We start from the raw sequence: 18,844 nt of genomic DNA on the forward strand, positions 1-18,844 counted from the left end.
TAAACTAAATTTATGAACGTTTTTTCCTTTAGTTTTGAAGGCACTTTTTTCTGGGTGTAGTCTCCATCGACAACAGCACCACCATCTCCTCTTCCTAGCTCCTCCAGCAACTCAGCTAAATTTTCTGACTGTATTTTAGTCAATTTATAAGCTCGTTGCTGGAGGAACTGGGCCGTTTCGTCCTTTAATATATTGAAGGCGTCCACTTGGCGCTGGTTTATTTTTAATATTTTTTGTAATAGTTTTTGCGACTGAAAAAAAGATATGTAAAAATATATTAATATACTTATATATATGTAACAATAATTGATAATACTTATACCCAAAAAAATTAAACGTTTTCCTTCTGCAGCTGGATAGCGAATGACACTTTTACCTATCATCACCATCATAACTAATATCAAATAATTCAATAGTAATAGGTACTTTAATTTAAATATATATTAAAATAAAATAAACTAATATACTTACCAATTTGAATGCCCGGACATACGGATTTTTTTTAATTTTTGCCATCCTTTTTATATGCATTTAGGGCACTTCTTCGCAATTGAGGCATCTTCTCCGAGGTGAACTCTTCTTACTCTCCACTCTCCGGTACGCCTTAGCCATCTTTGACTTTAGACCATATTTAATTGAGGTCTTGTCCGAGATGGCGGGCTCCATATCAAGAAGATTGATTACTCGGAGCCACAAAGGGTAATTCCGAAGAGACACTGCAAATAAAAATAAATAAAATAAAATAAATAAATAAATATAAAATAAAATAAAATGTTAATACATATGTAAAATAAATAAATATAATAAAATAATAAATAAATATAATAAATTAATTAATAAATAATTAAATATACAATAAATATAAAGTTAAAAAACTTACATGAAATGGCACTAAGAATAGCATATTGAGGATCCTGAGATTTCTCAGGTTGCTGAGAGCCCTCAGAAGCCTGAGAATTCTCCAAGATCCTCAACATCTACATCCATGGGAGACGCACCGTTGTAGTCTCCACCGACAACAACACTACCATCTCCTCTTCCTAGCTCCTCCAGCAACTCAGCTAAATTTTCTGACTGTATTTTAGTCAATTTATAAGCTTGTTGCTGGAGGAACTGGGCCGTTTCGTCTTTCAATACAGTGAAGGCGTCCACTTGGCGGTGGTGTATTTTTAATATTTTTTGTAATAGTTTTTGCGACTGAAAAAAAGATATTTAAAACTATATTAATATACTTAAATATATGTAATAATAATAATTGATAATACTTACCATTATAATTCAGTTGAAACGTGTAAATGGACTAATACCAAAAGAATTAAATGTTTAGTTTAAACATAAATAACAAACAATTATTCTATCAATGTTCGTGATGGTGTATAAAGGAAGACAATTAATATTTGTAGGCATTGAAATTGTAAAAGGAGGACAAAATCGATAGGCAGCAACGTATAGAAGAAGAAAGAAATGCATTCTTCAGTCAATGCTGTTGATTCTTAATAAATGTAAAACATGTCTATTATTGAAGAAACTGTGGTCAAAATGGTCGACGGAATATATGCAAGAGGCATCAGTACGAAATTCCTATTACTTCAGAATTTTTCCGACGGTGCGAAGAAACCGTGGTTCGGTAATGTGGCAGTGAAATCACTTCAATGTAAGGCAATTAATAGAATACTGTGTGACAATGCATTCTGCAATTCTACACTGTATAAGGTGCGTGTAGCTGATTCTCCAGAGTGTGATTCATGCGGTGGTGTGGAAACACCATCCCATGTGATTTTTGAATGCCCTAGATTTTTCTTGGAGAGAACGCATCTCACTGAATTGGATGGTATATTTGATATAGAACAATTTGTTGGCAAACATGATATAGAAGGATTGAGCACTTTAGCGGATTTCTTGGAGAAGTCTGGTCCATGCATTTAGATTCATGATAGCATTGCGACGTCTATTGGTGTTGGCTTTGTGATCCCGGGCCAAATAAGTCTTCCAATAAGGGTGTCTTTTTCATCGGCATTGGGAGCAACTTAAAAGAAAAGTATATACGGCCGTAAGTTCGGCCAGGCCGAAGCTTATGTACCCTCCATCATGGATTGCGTAGAAACTTCTTCTAAACACTGCCATCCACAATCGAATTACTTAAGTTGCGGTAACGCTTGCCGATGGCAAGGTATCTTAAAACCTCCTAACACCATCTTCTAAATTGTATGTAAGTCCATACGTGGTATATATTAAGTCAAAAAAGATCGATCCAATACGTATATAATTCAGTTTGACAAAGTAGACATAAAATTTTGACAAAATTTTCTACAAATATAAAATTTTAACAAAATTTTCTATAGAAATAAAAATTTTGACAAAATTTTCTATAGAAAGAAAATTTTGACAAAAATTTCTACAGAAATAAAATTTTAACAAAATTTTCTATAGAAATAAACTTTTGACAAAATTTTCTATAGAAATAAAATCTTGGTAGATTATTTTTGGCTCGAGTGGCAACCATGATTATGAACCGAATAAAACTTGAACAAAATTTTCTATAGAAATAAAACTTGAACAAAATTTTCTATAGAAATAAAATTTTGACAAAATTTTCTATAGAAATAAAATTTTGACAAAATTTTCTATAGAAATAAAATTTTGGTAGATTATTTTTGGCTCTAGTGGCAACCATGATTATGAACCGATATGGACCAATTTTTGTGTGATTGCACCAATTTTGGTATGGTTCTTAGCGACCATATACTAACACCACGTTCCTAATTTGAACCGGATCGGATGAAATTTGCTCCTCCAAGAGGCTCCGGAGGTCAAATCTGGAGAAGGTTTTATATGGGGGCTATATATAATTATGGACCGATATGGACCAATTCTGGCACTGTTGTTATAGATCATATACTAACACCATGTTCCAAATTACAACCGGATTGGATGAAATTTGCTTCTCTTGGAGACTTCGCAAGCCAAATCTGGGGATCGGTTTATATGGGGGCTATATATAGTTATGAACCGATGTGGACCAATTTTTGCATGGTTGTTAGAGACCATATACCAATATCATGTGCCAAATTTCAGGCGGATCGGATGAAATTTGCTTCTCTTTGAGGCTCCGCAACCCAAATCTGGGGATCGGTTTATATGGGCGCTATATTTAATTATGGACCGATGTGGACCAATTTTTGCACGGTTGTTAGAGACCATATACAAATACCATGTACCAAATTTCATCCGGATCGGATGCAATTTGCTTCTCTTTGAGGCTTCGCAAGCCAAATTTGGAGATCAGTTTATATGGGGTCTATATATAACTATGGACCGATGTGGACCAATTTTTGCATGGTTGTTAGAGACCATATACCAACATCATGTACCAAATTTCAGCCGGATCGGATGAAATTTGCTTCTCTTTGAGGCTCCGCAAGCCAAATCTGGGGATCGGTTTATATGGGGGGCTATATATAATTATGGACCGATGTGGACCAATTTTTGCATGATTGTTAGAGACCATACACCAACACCATGTACCAAATTTCAGCCGGATCGGATGAAATATGCTTCTCTTAGAGGCTCCACAAGCCAAATCTGGGGATCGGTTTATATGGGGGCTATATATAATTAAGGACCGATATGGACCTATTTTTGCATGGTTGTTAGAGACCATATACCAACATCATGTACCATATTTCAGCCGGATCGGATGAAATATGCTTCTCTTAGAGGCTCCACAAGCCAAATCTGGGGATCGGTTATGGGGGCTATATATAATTAAGGACCGATATGGACCAATTTTTGCATGGTTGTTAGAGACCATATACCAACATCATGTACCATATTTCAGCCAGATCGGATGAAATTTTCTTCCCTTTGAGGCTCCGCAAGCCAAATCTGGGGATCGGTTTATATGGGGGCTATATATAATTATGGACCGATGTGGACCAATTTTTGCATGGTTGTTAGAGACCATATACCAACACCATGTACCAAATTTCAGCCGGATCGAATAAAATATGCTTCTGTTAGAGGCTCCACAAGCCAAATCTGAGGGTCCCTTTATATGGGGGCTATACGTAAAAGTGGACCGATATGGCCCATTTTCAATACCATCCGACCTACATCGATAGCAACTACTTGTGCCAAGTTTCAAGTCGATAGCTTGTTTCGTTCGGAAGTTAGCAAGATTTCAACAGACGGACGGACATGCTTAGATCGACTCAGAATTTCACCACGACCCAGAATATATATACTTTATGGGATCTTAGAGCAATATTTCGATGTGTTACAAATGGAATGACAAAGTTAATATACCCCCATCCTATGATGGAGGGTATAAAAAACAACAACAGAAACTAGCTTATTTTAATTTATTTAAATAAAAACGAAAATTAAGTGCAGAAAACAGTTATTACGCTTAAAATTGTGAACAATTTTCGACTTTCCAAATGGGATAAATTGATTGTTTTTTCAGATATTTTTCCAGACATGCTGCATCCATCGATAATAAACAAACTGGCTGATAGACGCTGCAACATGTAACTTGCTACTTGTAAATCAACATCATCCTTTTATTAATCAAACAAGGTTATGTTAAATGTGATGTGATAAACGGAAAAATGCTATATTTATAAGAATTTATAAATGTTTAAACAAATTAATAAAAATCTACACAATCGTGTTTTACTTGACCACAATGATTCTTTTACAACTATCTTAAAATGCTCTTTTTCTGATAGTTTGAAGGGGCTCTTATTGGCGTCGTTCTAAATTTATTTAAAAAGGCACCTAATAATTGCACTGATGCGATACTTTTTTATAGTAACTTGGCGTGGTACAACTTCTCAATAGTGAAGGCGCTTTTCCGTCGTATTTTGTATATTGTATACGACTGTTTTCGAATTCAAAAAATGTTAATGTATTATAAAAGTAAATCTTTTGTTGAGTACGAAAGCTTTTTAATTTATTTTTGTGCCCATTTTTAAGTAGCAATTTTAAGTTGACATAGAATTGAAGAAAAAAACGGCGCTTCTTAAAATGTTCTTTTGTGTTGTTCGAAAATCACATTAAAATTAAATTTTATTTTGTCGCAGTTTTGAATGTAATGTTTTGGGCAAATATTAGCGTTTCTAATTGATTTATAAATCATCTGTCTAATATTTTGGATAAAACTGGAAAATCTGGGAAAACGAGCTCTTTCTTTGTTTATCCTTGCGGCCATTTTCTCATACCCGAAATGAAATCTTTCGTTTGTTTGACTTCAATGCCCACAGCTGAATCAACTGGTTTTGGCGTACCAGTCGAATGAAAGCTTTCGCTTCGGGTATGAGAAATCGGCTGTTTATCTTCGGGACTGTCATTTAAACCAATTTCAATGAGAGTTGCAGAATTTTTGTTATTCAAATTAATATAAAGTATTTTCAAAGCAAAAAATCTGGTGGTTTGAATTGGTACTATTGATTGATGTGACTGATAGTTCACATTCTCCTTTTTGTTATTAAAGATTTCATTTTGTCGTTGAAGTAAAACAATATCTTGAGTTTTAAAGTTTTAAAACGTTTTATTTATATTTTTTATTTCGTTTTTAATTCACTTCGAACGTGTTGTAGAGTTTTAGAAAATAATAATATATAACGGAAACTAAAAACGAGGTTCGTATTTGTTTTCTTCCAAGGCCTTAAATTATAAATGTGATTGTATACAAATTTTGCTATAACTACAACTAGATACAATTAAATTTGAATTTTGTTCATCTTTGAGAAGGTTGATAGGGGGCGGGGGAGGGAAATCGGATATTTTGTATGAAAAACAAAAATTGGATTAACCCTAAAATAATGTAAACATATATTTTAAAGAGCGGAATTATCATTTGATGGTAATCGCATGTTTAATAATACATTCTATACTTCAATTTCTTTTTTTTTTTTTGTTCGTAAATACTTTCTAATTACTGCTTCAAACATCATGAATGCTATCATCAATTTCTTGACGTTTATCAATCCTTTGGCAACGGCAACACAGCGACATAGATTTCCAACAATTTCGATGAAAACAAGAGCCACAGCGATCACAACGAATAACCCGTGAGTCCCAGGGATATATAACGCTATCGGTATTACAGTACTCACATAGAAAGCCTCTGGCAGTACAAAGCTAAATTTTTAGAAAAGATGTTAGTTAAAACAAGTATATACGGCCGTAAGTTCGGCCAGGCCGAATCTTATGTACCCTCCACCATGGATTGCGTAGGAACTTCTACTAAAGGCTGTCATCCACAATCGAATTACACTTGCCGATGGCAAGGTATCGTAAAACTTTTTAACACTGTCTTCTAAATTGTAAGTTAGCCCATACGGGGTATATATTAAACAAAAAATGGCCGATTAAATACGTATATAATCTAGTTTGACAAAATTTTCTATAGAAATAAAATTTTGACAAAATTTTCTATAGAAATGAAACCTTGACAAAATTTTCTATAGAAATAAAATTTTGACAAAATTTTCTATAGAAATAAAAATTTGACAAAATTTTCTATAGAAATAAAACTTGACAAAATTTTCTATAGAAATAAAATGTTGACAAAATTTTCTATGGAAGTAAAATGTTGACAAAATTTTCTATAGCAATACAATTTTGACAAAAATTTCTATAGAAATAAAATGTTGACAAAATTTTGTATAGAAATAAAATTTTGACAAAATTTTGTATAGAAATAAAATGTTGACAAAATTTTCTACAGAAATAAATTTTTTACAAAATTTTCTATAGAAATAAAATTTTGACAAACATTTCTATAGAAATAAACTTTTGACAAAACTTTCTATAGAAATGAAATTTTAACAAAACTTTCTATAGTAATAAAATTTGACAAAATTTTCTATGGAAATAAAGTTTTGGTAGATTACAAAATTTTCTATAGAAATAAAATTTTGACAAAATTTTCTATGGAAATAAAATTTTGACAAACATTTGTATAGAAATAAACTTTTGACAAAACTATCTATAGAAATGAAATTTTGACAAAACTTTCTATAGTAATAAAATTTGACAAAATTTTCTATGGAAATAAAGTTTTGGTAGATTATTTTTGGCGATATGGACCAATTTTTGTGTAATAAGTCATCGGCTATATATAACTAAAGACCGATATGGACCAATTTTTACATGGCTGTTAGAGGCCATATATTGACAAAATGTACCAAATTTCAACCGTATCGGATGACTTTTGCTCCTCCAAGAGGTTCCGGACGTCAAATCTGGGGACGGTTTATATGGGAACTATATATAATTATGGACCGATATGGACCAATTTTTGCATGGTTGTTAGAGACCATATACTAACACCATGTACCAAATTTCAACTGGATCGGATGAATTTTGCTCTTCCAAGGGGCTCCGGAGGTCAAATCTGGGGATCGGTTTATATGGGGGCTATATATAATTATGGACCGATATGGACCAATTTTTGCATGGTTATTAGAGGCCGTAAACTAACATCAGGTACCAAATTTCAACCGGATGGGATGAATTTTGCCCCTCCAAGAGGCTCCGGAGGTCAAATCTGGGGATCGGTTTATATGGGGGCTATATATAATTATGGACCGATATGGACCAATTTTTGCATGGTTGTTAAAAACCGTATACTAAGACCACGTACTAAATTTCAACCGGATCGGATGAATTTTGCTCCTCCAAGAGGCTCCGGTGGTCAAATCTGGGGATCGGTTTATATGGGAGCTATATATAATTATGGACCGATATGGACCAATTTTTGCATGGTTGTTAAAAACCGTATACTAAGACCACGTACTAAATTTCAACCGGATCGGATGAATTTTGCTCCTCCAAGAGGCTCCGGTGGTCAAATCTGGGGATCGGTTTATATGGGAGCTATATATAATTATGGACCGATATGGACCAATTTTTGCATGGTTGTTAGAGACCGTATACTAAGACCACGTACCAAATTTCAACCGGATCGGATGAATTTTGCTGCTCCGGGAGGCTCCCCAAGCCAAATTTGGGGATCGGTTTATATGGGGGCTATACGTAAACGTGGTCCGATATGGCCCATTTTCAATACCATCCGACCTACATCAATAACAACTACTTGTGCCAAGTTTCAAGTCGATAGCTTGTTTCGTTCGGAAGTTAGCGTGATTTCCACAGACGGACGGACAGCCGGACAGACGGACGGACGGACGGACAGACGGACGGACGGACGGACGGACATGCTTAGATCGGCTCAGAATTTCACCACGACCCAGAATATATATACTTTATGGGGTCTTAGAGCAATATTTCGATGTGTTACAAACGGAATGACAAAGTTAATATACCCCCATCCTATGGTGGAGGGTATAAAAATGTCCTTTTGCATTAGATTCCAAGACTTACCACACAATTAAATATATGATTTTCACATTTAATTATCAGTTCATCAATTGATCGATGCAAACAGTTACTACGGGCATCAATAAAATCAGACATTGACCAATTGTCTAAATCGGAGGTTAGATAGTCGGGTACACTCTCAAAATAGGTTTGTTCACGTACTGCAAAACGACAGGTACGTATAAAATCTTTGACATATTTCAACTGCAATCTCTTATTGCGTGCACTTAATAATGCTTTGCTACGAAAATATAAGGCAGGATTTAGATCGGGTACATAAAATAATGGATACGAAGACATTTGTTCAAGCAAACGATATGCAAATACACTAACAGGATAACATTTGAAATCCCAGCTAAAAAGGAAAAAGCAAAAAAAATGAATTATTTCCGATTTTCTTTTGGTATTTCGCAAAACTTACTTTTGCAAAATCTTTGCAGGTGTTGCAGAAATCTGATTACGATGACATCCTGTACATAGATATTTTCCCAAATAGGTACAATAGCGAAAACTCTGTACATATTGAGGTGATACTCGCATGCCACAGCCAGCACAGCGGAAATTTTGTTTTTTCATTAATTCCTTTCGACTTAAAAAATAAAACAGACATACCACAAAAAAAGGTGATTGTATTAAATTTCCTAAAATTGTTTACAACTTACTCGTCCGATGGATGATCTGTAAATATTATTTGCTGCCTAGGTGGAGCCCAGTATTTTGTTCCTCTCGTAACTGAGTGTATAATATTTTCATCGGGATTATTACTCGATAAATCCGGCATGGGTAAAAGACTCTGTGGTGTATCACTATCAGAAACTAGCCATTTTAGTTCAGATACTTTTGGTAAATGCTCCTCATCGAATTTCGATATTAATGACAAACCAACTACTTCAGCTGACAGTGATTCCACAGGCACATCTTCTGCATATGGTACTTGTTCACATTCATTTATTTCATGTGTGGTAACACTGGATGATCTTAATGTAACTGTTGGATGCTTACGCTCCGATGATGATAAACAATCTGTAGCCAATGCTGTAGCTGAAATGAAACAATCGCTTATTTAAAAAATCTGCTAAAATTATAAGAATCAATTTTGTGATTTAATCAAAATCTCATCGCTCAAAGCGACGGGCATAATAATATTGGAACCACCAAGTTTTACAACGCTAAAAATATAATAATTCTACTCTGAAGAGAATGCATAAATCACCTTCTATATTTAGCTTATCCATATGAGGTCCCTGTTTATTCCACTTAATATGCTCGATTGCTGAAATTATAGCCTCAGATATTCGAAAATGGGCATTTTCCTTTTCCAATTCGGTATCATTGCGTGAATGTGCCATTTTTAGAAATTTTGTTAAACTTTGGCAATCTGCCATTGTGGGTGAACAATTAGCCGTAGTCGTAGGAAGGTTGGATGTTGAGGCCGTTACATCTTTAGTTGGCCCAGTAAATGGAGGTGTTGAATAGTCCAAAGCCGTGCTTACATCATCGAACAATGTTTGTGTTTTTCGAGATCGTAATTTTTTACCATAAATCGGTAAAAATTTCTCAAAGACAGCCGAACTTAGGGAGGATGGTGTCGATTGTAAAGATGTAGGCGTTTGATGATGTTGTTGTCCATCGGATGTATTTATTGAATCAATAGCTGCCTCTGGCATTTGATCTTCCTCGTGCAAATTGTGATCGGTATACCATGAAGTATACGAGGGCGGTGTACTAAAGAGCGAGGAGAAAAAACTATTCAAAGGACTAAGACTCTTCGATGATTTATGAACCGGTAAATGATGAGCTGTGGGAATAGGTGTAGGTTGAGTGGTGGCAGTTGACTGTATCGTTGGTGAGTGCTTGTTTCTTTGCTCCCAAGTATGATCGGTCCATATTTTTATGTTATCGGTATTGATCAGTTGTATACGTTTGGCTGTTGTATTCGAATTGGACGAAGACATCGATGCAGACATTAGGGAAGACGATATTGTAGAATTAGTCGAATTTAAATGCATACTCGATGAAGACGTAGGGCTTTTATTGCGACTCGAGGTAGTATTCTGTGATGTTGAAGGTCGTTGATGGTCATAACCACACAAAGATTCGCCAGATGAAGTTGAAAATATGTGTGTCGTTGAGGCACCCAGGCGACATATTCCATCAACTTGCACCTGTGGTATATTTCGAGGTTTTGTATGCTTGTGTTGTTTAATATCAGAAATTGTTTTGCATCTTGGACGTGCATCAGTCATAACAGCACAATCCTCTTTGGCATTTGGAGGCATATAAGGTGTTTTAAAGTCTGGAAGACTCTTGGTTTTTCTTATAGTTAACAACACTACTGAATTCGCCATCGAAGGTCGCTGCACTTTGTGTGGAACATTTTGTTCCTCTTTACCATTTTGAGATTTTTGTCCCGGTACTAGTACGATAACATTAGGCTGTGAACTGTAACGTTTATGTGGTGTTCTCTTTAGACCTTCCTTGAGCATTGAATCGATTTGTTTCAAAAGACCAAACTGACGTGTCTCGAAAGCACTTATGCAAATAAATAAAGCATCAACGTATTTTTCATGCCTGAGAAAGGCTTCACTTGTATAGTGCTCCTCCAAAAGTTCCTTATCAGAAACCAAATACTGCAGAAAAATAAACAACACAGATTGGTTTAGGTTTCGACGTAACCAATCAATTATACATGGTTCTGATAAGTCGGTGTTGGGAAATTTCTGACGAAATGCTGATGGTACAGATGAGGGAGTGCTGGGCCGTGTTGATGTTGCTTTTCCAGCCGTTTGTTTAGAATATTGCGAACTATTACGTATATGCACGGCATTAAGCACCCATTCAAAGTCATCAATTACTTTATTTGTCGTATACGAATCGGAATCATTGTAACTACTTGCACCAGTCGCCGACGATGATGGCATGGATGAGTCACTTGTTAAGTTGGAAGTGTCATTCAATACATGTTGTTGCTGTAAAATGTAAAAAAAAATAAAAACAAGTAAGAAGCTGTACCATTTATAGCACGTAAATAAATGTCAGTAGAGTTTGTATTCTCAAAGATCAATGAGCTGAATTTTTTATAAGTATTTGATGTACTTATAATTCCTGTTAAGATGGATATATTTATTTTATATTTATTGTAAAAATAACCAAGCCTTTAGGCCAATATAAATAGTTACAAAAAAATACAAAAATAACTTTACATATATAAATATTTGACCAAAATAAAAAATTAGAAAAAAACTAGCAATAATAAATTATAATCGAGAAAAACAAAGAATAAGTAATGATACATGTTTTTAAAAATGAGAAAAAAATGAAAAACTATTTCGATTAAAAATTTTAATTATATTCTAAATTCCTCAAATGCAATAAATAATTATATAATTGCTATGTGGCTCTTATGGCAGTCATTTTTGGTACTACTTATATGATGATTCATGAGTCTGGAGAACCATGACTTGAAAAAAAACACCAATATATCCATTTCATTTCAATTTTTATAGAACCTTATTTTAAATGGTTTGAGTAGATTCCATGGACATATCCATGCGTCAATCTAACAATTTCCAAATTCCACGAACAAACAAGCGAACATACATATATTTAGGACATTAATTGAGAGAAATTTTAAAGAATTTAAGCGTAATATAATTTTATCCCAGCAAAAACAGTGCCGCCAAAAAAGTAGTTCTTTTTGGATCCGGAAGTAGTGCAAAATTTGGCGCAGAAGCGATGAATTTAACATGGGCTTGGCATAGGAGGATGTCCACCATTTAACAGCCGTTTGCATCAAAAAACAAAAAAATAAAATAAAATAAATAAAAAATGAGCTTCCTGCGCAGTTAAAATAAAGAACATCTTTTGGAAGACATTTTTGAAAGTGCTTTTAAAGTTGTGCCTTTAGGACTTCCATTTTTTTTTTTTTGCTGCAATATGTTAAACAAAACTATTAATGTATAAAATTCGAACTAAATTATAATTTGGCATTTAAATGGCTAAATAAATGTTAAGTGTTTTTTATGATATCCTCAAAAAGGGGTCGAAGTGAGTCCTTACGAAATCCATGTTGATAATTGACATCGTGTAACTATAGGTATACCTTTTTTAATCTTCGCAGGGACATTTTCTTCCCTTTAATTCAAAATAAGATTATAAAACATCAGTTTATTATCCATTATTGTTGGAGGCGTCTCCACATTGTCTTCTAAAAATGCTTTGGGCAATTTTATTAGCGAGTTTATGAAGCCTAAAACACTTGGAGATGACTCGGAAGTTTTTCCCAGCTCCCAGGGTTGTAGTTGTCAGCTTTTGGAGACAAAAAAAAATATCTAAACATCGAAAATTGCTGATCTAAAGAAGTCAGAATAATTATTGACCCAACCGTGATTAGGAAAGACGATTATTAAACATAACTTATCCTACTCCAAGATATACGCATCCAAAATGATTGTCCCCTTAAGGAAAATCATATCAATGTATATGTCTAAACCTTAATATAGTAACCATTGACTAACAATCGAATAACCCCATCTGCGAAAACTTGGTATCGGTAAGTAAAAAAATTTTAATCGCGAAAATAACAAAAAAAAACAAATTACTCATATTAAGTACAACGACCTTGACTTCATCGAAGTACATATTTGCTATATTTGAGAGAAATCATAATGAATTTTATATAAGGGGATGCAATAAAATTGAACGATAAGGACTAATGGACTTGTTTTTTTTTTATCGCAATCATCCTAGCATGGATATAGAGAACAACCGCCTATTAATGTCCAATAAATATAGAAAAAAGACAAAGACAAAATAAATGGAAGAAAATCGAAATACCTACATCACAACACGACTGTCTAGAGGCTAATTGGAAAATACTTTCACTTTTCAAAAACGAGGAAATGTCCCTGTGGAGAGTAAAAACTCCCAGAAAATTACCAAAATATTCCTTAATTACCTTAGAGCTCGAACATTCTACCAAACCATTTAATATAATATCAAAACTGGCGTTTCTTATTTCGTTAAATGTTATCTCATCGTCATTAAGGAATGCGCATAATTCGATTGACTTTTTGAAATTTACTATAAGCTCTTCACGCTTTTCTTTTTGTAACAATAGTTTTTCTTTTTCGTTTGACATTTCTTTGCTTATTCATATGATTCAACATTTGAGATTCGTAAAAATTATTTGTGCCAATTTTTGTTTTCTATTGCTGCTTTTGTTTACTACACACAAGGCTTGAATTTAATTAATGAACACAACATTAATGAACACATCCAATAACACGAGCATTTTTCATACGCAACGAGGGCCTTTAAAAAGTATCCCAATAAACACAGAGTGTGCATTTTCCAGCGGCAAGGTTGAGAGTAAACATAATTTTCAACATAAATTTAACTTGAATTGAAAAGGCTTATACTACACACTACCCAATAAACACAAATGTTTGAAAAATGCTAAATTTCAACAATTTTTCTAACATTTTTTCAAAGGATTAGGGTAATATTCAAGTTGAGAAATTGTTGAGAAAATCGCGTTCTCAACAAAAAACAGACATTACCCTCAACAGTGAAATTCAACACATTAGCAATGATATCTCAAGTGTTATCCTCAAATTGAAATGCATCGCTACTCAATAATTTGTCAAACAATTTTCGATGCGAGTCATATTCAAAATTAACATCGTTGCAAATACTTTTCAACCTGAATTTGTATGAATGGTATCCCCACTTCAAATTGAAAGTCAAAGCCAAAATTCTATGCATTTTGTATAATTTATTCATTTTCATCAAAATAAAATATATAATAATACACTACACTACATAATACACTACAATACCAATTGATATATAATAATCTTATTAAACATATCAACAACTAAGAACAAAAAAAAAAACAAACAACAAAACTTTAAATATCTTAAACATTATTAGTAAACACTTTTGCATTGATAATTTGATTTCCTTCCTTTTGGTTCCTTCCTTTTATTAACATGCGGGCAATTTGAAATTAGGAACGTACTGAACCGCTTGTTAGAATTGATTTCCAGCAGAAGGAATTCACAAAATATCCATTTTAAACTGATAATAGCATATGAATTAAACTGACGATGTGATGCACATTTTCATCCAGAAGTTGTTGATTTCAACAATTTGTTGTTTTTAACAATTTTAATTGGTTGCACTTGTAATGTTTCTGGAAACTTTTTCTTTTCGATAAGCCACTCATTTTTCATTGGTCTGCTTCTTAATGTTTGCAAGAATGTAGCATTCAAAGATTTTAGTGTTCTGCAAAGAGATTTAAATTTAGTGACTTCTCTAAAGTGTTGATTTAATTTTTCATATTGACGTACCAATTATTATAAACTATTTGAAGCAGTTCCAGGTTATTGTCCCCCATTTTTTCATTGGTCAGCTTTTTAATGTTTTCAATAACGTAGAATCCATAATTTTAGTTTTCTGCAAAGAGATATACCTTTAGTGACTTCCTTAAAGTTTTATTTCATTTTGTTTTTTTTTTCACTTACCTATTTTTATAAACTATTTGGTTATTTGCTTAAATTTTCCATTTTTTTATTTCTTGCAATTGACCACGAACTTCGTTGCACAAATAAGTATTGAAAACCACATGGTTTTTTCGTTGCATTTTAGGGTAGTGTTTTGTCAAAGTTTTCTCATATTATCTTCAACACCTTTACAAAGATTTCGTCAACATTTTGGCAAATTGGAAGTAATTCGCAAACAATTTGAAGATGTATTGAAGATGAGCTATTTCAAGTCAAGTTGAATTTATGTTGAAAATGATATTTACCCTCAAACTGAAGAGGTGTTGTATTTGAAAAACGCTCATCCTGTGTTTATTGGGTAGAGACGAAATCTTCGTATATTTCAAATAATTTGAAATCGTGTCACTTCCAAAAGACAAAAAATCGTACAGTGTGGTCGAACGCTAAAAATTGTCGGAGGAAAAGCGGACCTTACACGGTACGCCTATTTCCCTGCCAGCATTTCAAAGTTCCATTTCATCTTCATCGCTACCACAGACTCGTAAATGTCACTACAACCATCATACTGTGATGGGGGGCAGCATATCATAAAGTACAAAATTTACTTCATACATGTATTTTGACATCACTAGTTTTACAAAAGCCATTTTATTTTTTGTGAAACGCCAAGCGCAACCAGCTTGTTATATTTTATTTAAATAAAAACGAAAATAAAGTTCTGAAAACATAGATTTTACGCTTAAAATTGTGAAAGGTATATTGGTGAACAATTTTTGATTTTCCAAATGGAATAAAGTGATTGTTTTTCAAATATTTTACAGACACGCTGCCTCCATCGAATAAAAGCACTGGCTGATAGACGCTGCAACATGTAACTCGCTACTTGTAACTCTACCTCATCATTAATGCAAAAAATAATGTTAAATGTGATGTGATAGTGGTATAAATGTTATATTTTTACGAATTTGTAAATACCCTGCCAACATTTCAAAGTTCCATTTCAACCTCATCGTTACCACAGACTCGTAAATGTCACTTCAACCATCATGAAAAGGTACATCAAAAAGTACATGCAAGTAGTTTGCCATCCCTACTGTTAAAAAAGCCATTTTTTTGTGAAACGCCAAGCTCAACCAGCTTGTTATATTTTAATTAAATAAAAATGAAAATAAAGTTATGAAAACATAGATTATACGCTTAAAATTGTGAAAGGTATATTGGTGAACAATTTGGTGATTTTCCAAATGGAATAAAGTGATTGTTTTTCAGATATTTTACAGACACGCTGCCTCCATGGAATAAAAACACTGGTTGATAGACGCAGCAACATGTAACTCGCTACTTGTAACTCAACATCATCATTAATGCCAAAAATTATGTTAAATGTAATGTGATAGTGGTATAAATGTTATATTTTTAAGAATTTGTAAATGTTTAATCAAATTAATAAATATCTAAACAAACGTGTTTTACTCGACCACAATGATTCTTTTACAACTATCTTAAAATGCACTTTTTCTGATTGTTTGGAGGGTCCCTTATTGGCGTCGTTCTAAATTGATCTATAAAGGCACCTAATAATTGCACTCATGCGAAACATTTTTGTAGTAACTTGGCGTGGTACAACTTCTCAATAGTGACGGCGCTTTTCCGACGAGTTTTTGATGTCGTATATGATTGTTTTCGACGTAGTGGGGATTCTCAAAAGAGTCCCCAAATTCAAAAAATGTTGGCAGGGTAATTAATCAAATTAATAAATATCTAAACAAACGTGTTTTACTTGACCACAATGATTCTTTTACCACTATCTTAAAATGTGCTTTTTCTGATTGTTTGGAGGGTCTCTTATTGGCGTCGTTCTAAATTGATCTATAAAGGCACCTAATAATTGCACTCATGCGAAACCTTTTTGTAGTAACTTGGCGTGGTACAACTTCTCAATAGTGACGGCGCTTTTCCGACGAGTTTTTGATATCGTATATGATTGTTTTCGACGTACTGGGGATTCTCAGAAGCGCCCCCAAATTCAAAAAATGTTGGCAGGGTTGTTGTATGTTCGTTCAAGTTTTGCCCTTAAGGCCGGTATGCACCTCTAGCGAAATTTTCGGTAGCAAAAATTTATTTAAGTCTACAACAAAAAAACAGGGTTGTGTACACAATTTTTAAACCAGATAATCGCTTTTAAAAATTGTTAATATATGTTCCAAATATTCCTCAAATAAATTGTTTATTATTTACAGACCTTTTAAAACTTTTACGCACACAATGATTGTAATAAATTAAATGTTTGCTGCCAAAATATGCTTTTGACAACCCTGTTATTTTCATTAGAGGTGCGTACCAACTTACGAAATTGAACGCTACCGAAAATTTCGTTAGCATAAATAGCAATGCATTTCTTATGGGAATGAAATTTTTCGCTAGAGGTGCATACCGGCCTTTACACTGCACTCAACAAAAATGTTGACAACATGAAAAAATAAGAAGTAACATAAACATAAACAATGAAGATGTACGAAAAGTTATTTATTTATTTATTTTAGTAATACTAAGCCTTAAAGGCCGACACATGTATTACATAGCAATATTTCATAGCCCATAAAACAAATCTTAAAACTATAAACAAAATAATAATAAAATCACACTAAAACTAAGTTTCGCTAGGTATTTCTACTATTGGTCCCCCAACCACAACTACACATAAAAAAAGTTAATATTTAATATTTAATTTCTAATATCCGCCCAAATCAGCAACATAAAACAAATACAGATATAGTACAAAGGATAAATATTCTCATATACAAGTTTGTGGAGAAAAGCCTTAAATATTTACCCTTCAGTTCTGAGTCAAGTAAACCAACAGTTTAAGCCGAAAAGCATTGTTGGTGTGGGAAAAAACTTGTAGATCAACGGGTAATGGATTCCATATACGAGCTATACGCACGACAAATGAATTCTCAAAGGCCAAATTAACAATCCTAGGTATAATGATTTGCGTATTGCGACTTGAGAGGGAAAAACTAAACATATCACGTACAAGGTCCGGAACTCCACTTCTAATCACCTTGTAAAAGAAATTGAAGCACTTGAAATTGATACAAGAATCAAAGTGCATTCCTCAAACTCTTGACATCTTCGGAGATATGATCACGCCTCTTCAGGTTGTATGTGAAACGTGCAATAGTGTTCACAATTCGCCTAATTCTCTGTTTAACATATACGAAAGTGCCAGACACAATTTCCAAACCATATAAAATATGTGGCATAAGTATCACCTTAGCCAATCTAGCTTTAACCCATGTCGGAAAACACATATTAGTAGAGTAAATCCTACGTAATATACTGTAGACCGTCCTTTACACCATGTTAACATGAGGCTCAAAACTAAGTCTGGCATCAAGCAAAATGCCCAACCACCTGTGCTGCTCAACAAACTCCACCCTATCCTGACCCACAAATATATCCAGTTCACCTCTACCTCCAAACATAATTGCCTTAGATTTGTGAGGATTTATCACTAATGAATTCAACATTGCCCATTGGACAACCTTACCAAGACAATTATTTACTCAACAATATGTAAGGACGTGCGATCACAACCGAAGAGAATCATGACATCGTCCGCAAATAAGTACAATTGCATGAGATATCAAACAGGCATCGAGGAAGTTCATTGATATATAAAAGAAATAAAAGGGGCCCCAAAACCGAGCCTTGAGGCACCCCAGAGTTTATGGCAAGAATCGAGGAAACTTTACCATTCATCGAAACAAACTGTAACCTGTCACGTAAGTAAGACATAATGAGTTTACAAGCCGATCTAGAAAATTTGAACTGGTCCCTAAGCTTTGCAATCAATGTGGAGTGACTAATCGAATTGAACGCCTTTGTTAAATCTAAAGAAACCAAAACACTAAAAGTTATGGATGAAGCCATTTTTGAATAAAAAC

The 18,844-nt window shown here is 33.8% G+C and overlaps 1 protein-coding gene and 2 long non-coding RNA genes across 4 annotated transcripts; 2 read left to right on the forward strand and 1 right to left on the reverse strand.

Annotated features, from left to right (window-relative positions):
- Positions 1-1,473: 1,473 nt before the first annotated feature.
- Positions 1,474-4,688, forward strand: LOC142228310 (uncharacterized). Of its 2 annotated transcripts, none has more exons than XR_012720132.1 (2): positions 1,474-1,713; positions 4,466-4,688. It is a non-coding gene; the product is annotated as an uncharacterized LOC142228310 (long non-coding RNA). The 2 variants fall into 2 exon arrangements; XR_012720131.1 differs by having other exon boundaries at positions 1,474-1,654.
- An 838-nt stretch (positions 4,689-5,526) lies between these two features.
- Positions 5,527-13,629, reverse strand: Rubicon (run domain Beclin-1-interacting and cysteine-rich domain-containing protein rubicon). Its single transcript, XM_075302568.1, has 6 exons — positions 13,346-13,629; positions 9,602-11,357; positions 9,051-9,429; positions 8,810-8,977; positions 8,392-8,743; positions 5,527-6,144 (listed from the first exon to the last, which is right to left on the reverse strand). The coding sequence occupies exons 1-6, from the start codon at positions 13,526-13,528 to the stop codon at positions 5,947-5,949; spliced, it is 3,036 nt and encodes a 1,011-aa protein (XP_075158683.1). The 5' UTR covers positions 13,529-13,629; the 3' UTR covers positions 5,527-5,946.
- A 1,806-nt stretch (positions 13,630-15,435) lies between these two features.
- LOC142231908 (uncharacterized) lies at positions 15,436-16,377 on the forward strand. Its single transcript, XR_012720957.1, has 3 exons — positions 15,436-15,648; positions 15,716-16,106; positions 16,164-16,377. It is a non-coding gene; the product is annotated as an uncharacterized LOC142231908 (long non-coding RNA).
- The last annotated feature ends 2,467 nt before the right edge of the window (positions 16,378-18,844 follow it).

The sequence above is a fragment of the Haematobia irritans genome, chromosome 3 (genome assembly GCF_050003625.1).
Source record: "Haematobia irritans isolate KBUSLIRL chromosome 3, ASM5000362v1, whole genome shotgun sequence".
Lineage (NCBI taxonomy): Eukaryota > Metazoa > Arthropoda > Insecta > Diptera > Muscidae > Haematobia > Haematobia irritans.

What these genes read in the sequence shown, in the direction of transcription:
- Rubicon (XM_075302568.1), bottom strand. Translation starts at nt 13,528, where the DNA reads ATGTCAAACGAAAAAGAAAAACTATTGTTACAAAAAGAAAAGCGTGAA. An exon ending in ACAGATCATCCATCGGACGA is followed by an intron (nt 8,978 to 9,050) that starts GTAAGTTGTAAA and finishes TTATTTTTTAAG; the next exon opens with TCGAAAGGAATTAATGAAAA. An exon ending in ATCATATATTTAATTGTGTG is followed by an intron (nt 6,145 to 8,391) that starts GTAAGTCTTGGA and finishes CTAAAAATTTAG; the next exon opens with CTTTGTACTGCCAGAGGCTT.